The 8,798-nt window shown below is 47.9% G+C and overlaps 1 protein-coding gene and 1 long non-coding RNA gene across 6 annotated transcripts in view; both read left to right on the forward strand.

Moving 5' to 3' along the window:
- The window catches only part of LOC144680067 (arf-GAP with GTPase, ANK repeat and PH domain-containing protein 3-like), a 708,867-nt gene extending 708,111 nt beyond the window's left edge, over positions 1 to 756 (forward strand). For all 5 annotated transcript variants that reach the window (XM_078541211.1, XM_078541204.1, XM_078541205.1 and 2 more), the window contains one exon: positions 390 to 756. In XM_078541211.1, coding sequence (XP_078397337.1) covers positions 390 to 605 — 216 coding nt within the window. In that variant the 3' untranslated portion in view covers positions 606 to 756. The remainder of the gene's footprint in view (positions 1 to 389) is intronic.
- Positions 757 to 3,447: 2,691 nt separating this feature from the next.
- On the forward strand, positions 3,448 to 5,814 carry LOC144680073 (uncharacterized). Its single transcript, XR_013576481.1, has 2 exons — positions 3,448 to 3,939; positions 4,049 to 5,814. It is a non-coding gene; the product is annotated as an uncharacterized LOC144680073 (long non-coding RNA).
- Positions 5,815 to 8,798: the final 2,984 nt, after the last annotated feature.

Below are 8,798 nucleotides of genomic sequence, written 5' to 3' on the forward strand. Positions count from 1 at the left end.
ATCCTTCATTATTTCTCTCCCTTCCTCTTTTTCTTCCTCTAGCTATGTCTCTCCCTTTCCTCTCTTGCTCTCTCTCCCTCGCTGTCCCTCTCCTTCCCCCCCTCCTTGCTTTCTGTCTCCCTTGCTGTCTCATTCCAACTCTCTCCCACCCTCTCTTCCTTGCTTTCTCATTCCATCTCTTTTCCGCTCTGTGCTTCTCCCTCTCACACCCTCTCTCTTCCCCCCTCTCCATGTCTCTTCCCAGATCCATTGCTCCCTCTCCTATCTCATGCTGTTCCTTTTTCATGCTTCAGGTGATGGTTTATCTGCTCCAACCCCACCCTCTTGCCTCCTCCCTCTGTTCGGTGCTGTGTTCACACGAGTGATGCTGTTTGCTGTTGTTTTTACAGTATGGAGTAGATGTGAAGAGCCGAGATGCTCGTGGACTGACACCAATGGCGTACGCTCGGCGAGCAGGAAGTCAGGAGTGTATCGAGATTCTAACACAGTACGGCTGTCCCAGCGACAACTTCATCCCCATCCCGACCCCAAACCTGTCCCGTAGGAACACCAATGTTAATAACAACTCACAGTCAGAGCTGAATCGAAGTGCCAGCATTATGTAACATACTGCGCCGCTCAATGGACACTGGTCCCAGCCGTACCTTGTGTATCTGTTCTCTCCCCCCGGCACCACCCTTGTATCAAACAGCAGACTGACAGATGCTTCTCCTCGCTGACCATTGCTGCTCTGACTGAATATTGGAGAGTGTTTGTTTTTTTATTATTATTCTGTGGTCTGGTGCGGCGATGCCCCAGACCTGAAATCCTGATGGACGAGTCTTGGGGACCAGGGTGGAATTGACATTGAGTCTGATTGTGGCTGGACACTGACTGCAGGGTAGCTCACAGCATCTCCATTCACCTGTCATTGTAAAAGGCAGAATCATGTCACTGAAAAGCAACGTAGAGTTCATTCACAAAACACAGCACACCACAGAGTGGTGTCAGCATCTGAGAGGACAGGGCAAGGTGTGAGAGGCTGCTATACATTAATGTTACAGGCACTGTATAATGTTACCCTGGGTGTGAGACTGTGTGATAAACACGAATGGCCTGTATAATGCTGATGTGAAATGTGGATGATAGTTTGACTCTGCTTGTTTCAGTCTTTCTCTTGCGATGTTTTCAGTGCAGTAAGAGTAAGCAAAATACTGTGGATGCTGGAAACCTGAAATATAAACAGAAAATGCTGGAAAATCTCAGCAGGTCTGGCAACATCTCTCCACAAATGCCATCAGACCTGCTTAGCTTTTCTCCAGCATTTTCTGGGGTTTTTTTTCAGTCCAGCCGCACTGTGCTGCGGCCGTTCAGTTTTCCCAACTCTCTTTGCTCCCACTTATGTTTGAAATCAGGACACAGAATGACAGGAAAATCTCTCCCAAGGCTGTGGAGAGTGGAGCCACTTCAGTCCCTTCCAGAACGAGTGGACAGCACTTTGCACAGAATTCGCAATCTGGTCCTCTAAACCCCTTCCCAATTCTGCAGCTTGCTGTGAATAAAATGGCATTGACAGCAAAGGGTGTTTACTGTGCAGTTCAAACTGCCCCGATGCCCAGAAACCACCTGGGCTTCATTTATCCAAGCAAAGAAAACGCAGTTGCTTTGACGATAGGATTCAGTAAGAGGGTTTCAAACTGTGCTCTGAAAAGGATAGTTGCTGCTGGCCTGGCAGGTTAGGCCCTGATGGAAATCCCCTGGGGAAGGCCACGCTGGAGGACTGCAGGCCTCACGCTGCGCGTATCTGGGGATTGTATACAGGCCCCACCCTGTGTATATCTGGGGATTGTATACAGGCCCCACCCTGTGTGTATCTGGGGATTGTATACAGGCCCCACCCTCTGTATATCTGGGGATTGTATACAGGCCCCACCCTGTGTATATCTGGGGATTGTATACAGGCCCCACCCTGTGTTTATCTGGGGATTGTATACAGGCTCCACCCTGTGTATATCTGGGGATTGTATACAGGCCCCACCCTGTGTGTATCTGGGGATTGTACACAGGCCCCACCCTGTGTATATCTGGGGATTGTATACAGGCTCCACCCTGTGTATATCTGGGGATTGTATACCGGCCCCACCCTGTGTGTATCTGGGGATTGTACACAGGCCCCACCCTCTGTATATCTGGGGATTGTTTACAGGCCCCACCCTGTGTGTATCTGGGGATTGTATACAGGCCCCACCCTGTGTGTATCTGGGGATTGTACACAGGCCCCATCCTGTGTATATCTGGGGATTGTATACAGGCTCCACCCTGTGTATATCTGGGGATTGTATACCGGCCCCACCCTGTGTGTATCTGGGGATTGTACACAGGCCCCACCCTCTGTATATCTGGGGATTGTTTACAGGCCCCACCCTGTGTGTATCTGGGGATTGTATACAGGCCCCACCCTGTGTATACCTGGGGATTGTATACAGGCCCCACCCTGTCTATATCCTGATTCTGTCAGATTCTGGGTCACTCCTGTGAAAGTTACACCTGCGCAGGTAGTCACAGGAATAAGTAGAGAAAGTTGATCTATATTTTAAACACCATATTTTAGAATTTTGAGTTGAAGGCAAACAGATGCCACCCCAGTTGAAGTGGTCAGTGTGTACAGGGCCTGGTGGAGTGGTCAGTGTGGACAGGGCCTGGTGGAGTGGTCAGTGTGGACAGGATCTGGGGTTTGTTCTGGTGGCGTGGTCAGTCTGTAGAGGGTCTGAGGTCTGTTCTGAGGGAGTGGTCAGTTTGAACAGGATCTGGAGCCTGTCCTTGGTGAGTGGTCAGTCTGGACAGGGTCTGGGGCCTGTCCTGGTGAAGTGGCCAGTTTGGGCAGGGTCTGGGGCCTGTCCTGGTAGGGTGGTCAGTCTGGACAGCGTCTGGGGCCTGTCCTGAGAGAGGTGATCAGTCTGGACAGCGTCTGGGGCCATTCACCAGCTGTTTGTGATGTAGGAGTTGGACAGTCCTGAGTTTTCTGGACACTTCACCGACAGGACATTGTGGAATATGTAAAGTCATTCACCAATTCCAATTATGTTTACCGTGGAATCATGATCAGAAATTAGGATAAAGATAAAATGAAGCGTAAAGTTTGAGATATCCCCACCCACAGGTGAGTCATTGATCTCCTGTGTCAGAAAGGAGCCTGTGACCTGCCCATAAACACCTCATGGTAACATGCTGATGCTCTGAGTCAGTACGACAAGGAGAATTAGGCTGAATCACACTCCACACTGATGGTGTAGTTCACGGGTTACAGCCCATGGCTTCATTCATGCTGCATAATCTGGAACACCCACAGTCCTTGTGATCTGTGTACACTGTGGCACTTGTGTACATGTATGTATTTACATTCGGTGTGTCTGTGTGTGTGTGTGGGGGTGAGTGTGTGGGTCAGTGACACTGTGAGTGTGAGTTTGTCAGTGTGGGTAGCTTGTCAGTATGTCAGTGTGGGTATGTTAGTGCGCATTGGTGTATGTGTGTGTCTCTGTGAGTGTGTCAGTGAGGGTGACTGTGTCAGTGTGGGTGAGTGTGTTAGTGCGCATTGGTGTATGAGTGAGTGTCTCTGTGAGTGTGTCAGTGAGGGTGACTGTGTCAGTGTGGGTCAGTATGTCAGTGTGGGTGAGTGAGTAAGTGTGGGTGACTGTCAGTGTGGGAATGTGTCAGTGAGGGTGACTGTGTCAGTGTGGGTCAATATGTCAGTGCGGTTGACTGCCAGTGTGGGTAGTGTGACAGTTTGGGTGAGTGTGGATGTGTGCGTGTGTTAGTGTATGACTGAGTGAGTGTCTCTGAGTGTGTCAGTGGGCATGTGTGTGAATGAGTGTCTCCCTGAGTGTGTCAGTGTGGGTGATTGTGTGAGTTAGTGTGTGATTGATTGTGTGTTAGTGTGTCAGTATGGGTGATTGAGTGAGTGTTTCTTGAGTGTGTCAGTGTGGGTGATTGTGTGAGTTGGTGTGTGATTGAGTGTGTTAGTGTGTCAGTATGAGTGATTGTGTAAGTGAGTGTCTCCTGAGTGTGCCAGTGTGCATTAGTGTGTCAGTGTGTGATTGTGTGAGTGAGTTAGAGTGTGATTGAGCGTCTCAGTGAGCGTGTCAGTGTGCATTAGTGTATGAACAAAAGTTGAAGTGTTAGAATGGAATTCATTGAGGAATCATGAGAATAAGTCAATAGCTTCAATCAGGAGAGATCCAAGTTCCCCCTTGGACTTTGTTTAGGAATAATCTGCGCCTCAAGGCAGCCTGGTCAGAAGCATTTCTTGTGTTACCAGCTCACTGATAGCTCTCACCAAAACTGGGACTGAACCCTTGGACTGATTGTGACTGACTAACCCACTTCAATTCTGAACTCAGGTTAGACATCCAAACATCTGAGTGGGTTTGCTGGCCATACCTGTAAAGTTCATCGGGTCCAGTTAATATCAGGCACAGCCCTTTGCTGAATGGAAGCTGCCATGTTCATTGAAACCTGAACAGATTTATTTGGAGTGAATAATTGTTAGCACTCTCTGGGTACATGTACAGACAATGGTATCCGTGTAGCTACAGGCACCATAAGACAATGATATCAGCACAACCATCATATTAGTGATGTTATCAGTATAGCTATGGGAACCGTGCGGACAATGTTATCAATATAGGTACGGGCACCATACGGTGTAGGTGTGGCCATCACATAGCGATGGCATTGGTATAGATATGGGCATCATATAGCGAAGGTATTGGTGTAGATATGGGCACCGCATAGTGATGGTATTGCTATAGGTATGGGCACTGCAATGCGATGGTATTGGTGTAGGTATGGGCACCATATATAGCGATGGTATTGGTGTAGGTATGGGCACTATATGGACAATGTTGTCAGTGCAAGTGCTCATCAGCCCTCTGGAACTCCAGCCCCAACTCTGGGTCTGTGTGTCTCGCTCTGTGCCAATGTTTCCTGTCTATTTATTGACTCCAGATCACATGAGGACCCCAAGGCTCCAGTTACAAAGTGTAGGAAACAGGTCCCAGCTTAGTCCTCACATCACCCACTCTATCACCTGCACAAGCCCATTGTCTTAATTCTAAAAGAATCATTTTCATCAGTTGGAATTTTCTTTATCATGGATAGTTGGGGCTGGTTTCTCTCACTGTAACTGCCGATTGGGACCCTCGATTACTGAAGCGCATGATCTCCATCTCACCTGCTGTTTCTGTAGCCAGGCAAAGGGTCAGTGGATGGGGTTCAGATGTAAGCAGTGTCTGCAAATATTTGCAGTGTAGAAAGAGTTCCAAAACTGGACTTAACAGTCGCCCATGTGAAAGGACCCAGTGTCTGCTGTCCTCAGCACAATGAATCAAATCATAATTACCCTCAAAGAGGGAGGGTTAGTCATAGTGAATCATGCTTTAATATCCCTCCATCTGAAACAGTCGTTGTTAACAATCGTGGATGAAGTTGCTCCTAAATGGTGTACATGGACTTCTATTAACCCTTTCATGTTCTCCTCCCAAAGCAGCATAATTTACTGGAGTCATCAAATATAAAAAAACACTAAAACCTCTTACATTTTAGAAATTAGGTCCGTACTACCATATTTATACATCCTTCACCATAAAGGTACTCATGTATAATATGTATATTCTAAATATTTATATTGCCGGCTGTAAATATTGTTTGGATGTTGCTCTGTGTTCAGTTTTTTGCCGTGTGCTTGGACAGTGTTGACAGATCCATACCCAGCTTAATAAAAAACAGCAGCTGTGCTCAGTTCCTGCGGAGAACCCACAGTCTCTGTCTCTCTCTCCCTCTCTGTCTCTGACCATCCCTCTCTCTCTCTCTGTCTCACACTGTCTCTCTCTCTCACCATCTGTCCTTCTCTCTGTCTCAATCTCTATCTCTCTATCTCAATGAGACTGAGGAGACTGGGCCCATGTTCCTTGGAGTTCGAAGGAATGAGAGGCGATCTCATTAAAGTATACAAAATTCTTAAACAGCTGGACAGGTTAGATGCAGGAAAGATGTTTCCCCTGGTTGGGGGGGTCTAGAACCAGGGGACACAGTCTTAGCATAAGGAGTGGGTCATTTAGGATTGAGATGAGGAGGAATTTCTTCACTCAGAGGGTGGCAAATCTTTGGAATTCTCAACCCCATAGGGCTGGGGAGGCTTAGTCATCGAGTATCTTCAAGACAGGGCAGGTGGTGACGTAGTGGTGATGTCACTAGACTAGCTTTTCAGAAGCCCAGGCTATTACTCAGGGGACATGGGTTCAAATCCCACCACGGCTTCTGATGGAATTTAAATTCAATTAATAAATCTGGAATTAAAAGCTGGACTCCGTAAGGGTAACAGTGAAACCACTATCGATTGTCATAAAAACCCATCTTGTTCACAAATGCCCTTTAGGGAAGGAAATCTGCTGTCACTACCTGATCTGTGATTCCAGACCCACAGCAATGTGGTTGACTCTTAAATGCCCTCTGAAATGGCCCAGCAAGCCACTCAGTTGTATCAAACTGTTATGAAGTCTAAAAGGAGTGAAACTGGATGGACCACCTGGAATCTAGGCACTGGAAACAACAACAGCAAACTCAGCCCTGTCAACCCTGCAAAGTCCTCCTTATTAACATCTGGGGGCTTGTGCCAAAATTGGGAGAGCTGTCTGACAGATTAGTCAAGCAACAGCCTGACATAGTCATCCTCACAGAATCTTACCTTACAGATAATGTCCCAGACACCACCATCACCATCCCTCGGTATGTCCTGTCCCACCGGCAGGACAGACCCAGCAGAGGTGGGGGCACAGTGGTATACAGTCGGGAGGGAGTTGCCCTGGGAGTCCTCAACATCAACTCGGGACCCCATGAAGTCTCATGGCATCATGTCAAACATGGGCAAGGAAACCTCCTGCTGATAGCCACATACCGCCCTCCCTCAGCTGATGAATCAGTGCTCCTCCATGTTGAACGCCATTTGGAGGAAGCACTGAGGGTGACAAGGCTGCAGAATGTACTCTGAGTGGGGGACTTCAATGTCCATCACCAAGAGTGGCTCTGCAGCACCACTACTGACTGAGCTGGCTGAGTCCTAAAGGACATAGCTGTTAGACTGGGTCTGTGGCAGTGGTGGGGGAACCAACAAGAGAGAAAAACATACTTGACCTCATCCTCACCAACCTGCCTGCCGCAGATGCATCTGTCCATGACAGTATCGGTAGGAGTGACCACTGCACAGCCATATTGGAGACGAAGTCCCGCCTTCACATTGAGGATACCCTCCATCGTGTTGTGTGGTACTACCACCGTGCTAAATGGGATAGATTTCAAAAAGACCTAGCAACTCAAGACTGGGCATCCATGAGGCGCTGTGGGCCATCAGCAGCAGCAGAATGTACTCGATCACAATCTGTAACCTCATGGCCCAGCATATCCCCCACGCTACCATTACCATCAAGCCAGGGGATCAACCCTGGTTCAATGAAGAGTGCAGGAGGGCGTTCCAGGAGCAGCAGCAGGTGTACCTAAAAATGAGGTGTCAACCTGATGACCCTATAACACAGGGATACTTGCATGCCAAACAGCATAAGCAGCAAGTGATAAAGCTAAGCGATTCCACAACCAATGGATCAGATCTAAGCTCTGCAGTGCTGCCACATCCAGTCATGAATGGTGGTGGACAATTAAATAACTAACAGGAGGAGGAGGCTCCACAAATATCCCCATCCTCAATGATGGAAGAGCCCAGCACATCAGTGCAAAAGATAAGGCTGATGCATTTGCAACAATCTTCAGCCAGAAGTGCTGAGTGAATGAACCATCTCTGCCTCCTCCAGAGGTCCCCAGCATCACAGATACCAGCCCTCAGCCAATTTGATTCACTCCACGTGATATCAAGAAATGGCTGAAGATACTGGATGCTGCAAAGGCTATGGGTCCTGACAATATTCCAGCAATAGTACTGAAGACTTGTGCTCCAGAACTAGTCATGCCCATAGCCAAGCTGTTCCAGTACAGCTACAACACTGGCATCTACCTGGCTATGTGGAAAATTGCCCAGGTATGTCCTATACACAAAAAGCAGGACAAATCCAACTGGCCACTTATTGCCGCATCGGTCTACTCTCAATCATCAGAAAAGTGATGGAAGATGTCGTTGACAAGACTGTCAAGTGGCACTTCCTCAGCACTAACCTGCTCACATGCTCAGTTTGGGTTTTTCCAGGGTCACAGCTCCTGACCTCATTACAGCCTTGGTCCAAACATGGATAAAAGAGCTGAACTCCCAAAGTGAGGTGAGAGTGACTGCCCTTGATATCAAGGCAGCATTTTAATGAGTGTGGCATCAAGGAGCCCGAGCAAAACTGGAGTCAATGGGAATCGGGGAAAATTCTTCACTGATTGGAGTCATACCTAGCTCAAGGAAGATGGTTGTGCATGTTGGAAGTCAATCGTTTCCATCCTGGGAGAACACTGCAGGAGTTCCTCAGGGTAGTGTCCTCGGCCCAACCATCTTCAGCTGCTTTATCAATGACCTTCCTTCCATCATAAGGTCAGAAGTGGGATGTTTGTGGATAATTGCACAATGTTCAGCACCATTCGCGACTTCAGATACTGAAGCAGTCTGTGCCCATATGCAACAAGACTTGGACAATATTTAGGCTTGGACTGATAAGTGGCAAATAATATTTGTGGCACACAAGTGTCAGGCAATGACCATCATGAACAAGAGAGAATCTAACCATCTCCCCTGAAATCTAATGGCATTATCATCACTGAATCCCCCAATGATCAAC

The sequence above is a fragment of the Cetorhinus maximus genome, chromosome 4, assembly GCF_964194155.1.
Source record: "Cetorhinus maximus chromosome 4, sCetMax3.hap1.1, whole genome shotgun sequence".
Lineage (NCBI taxonomy): Eukaryota > Metazoa > Chordata > Chondrichthyes > Lamniformes > Cetorhinidae > Cetorhinus > Cetorhinus maximus.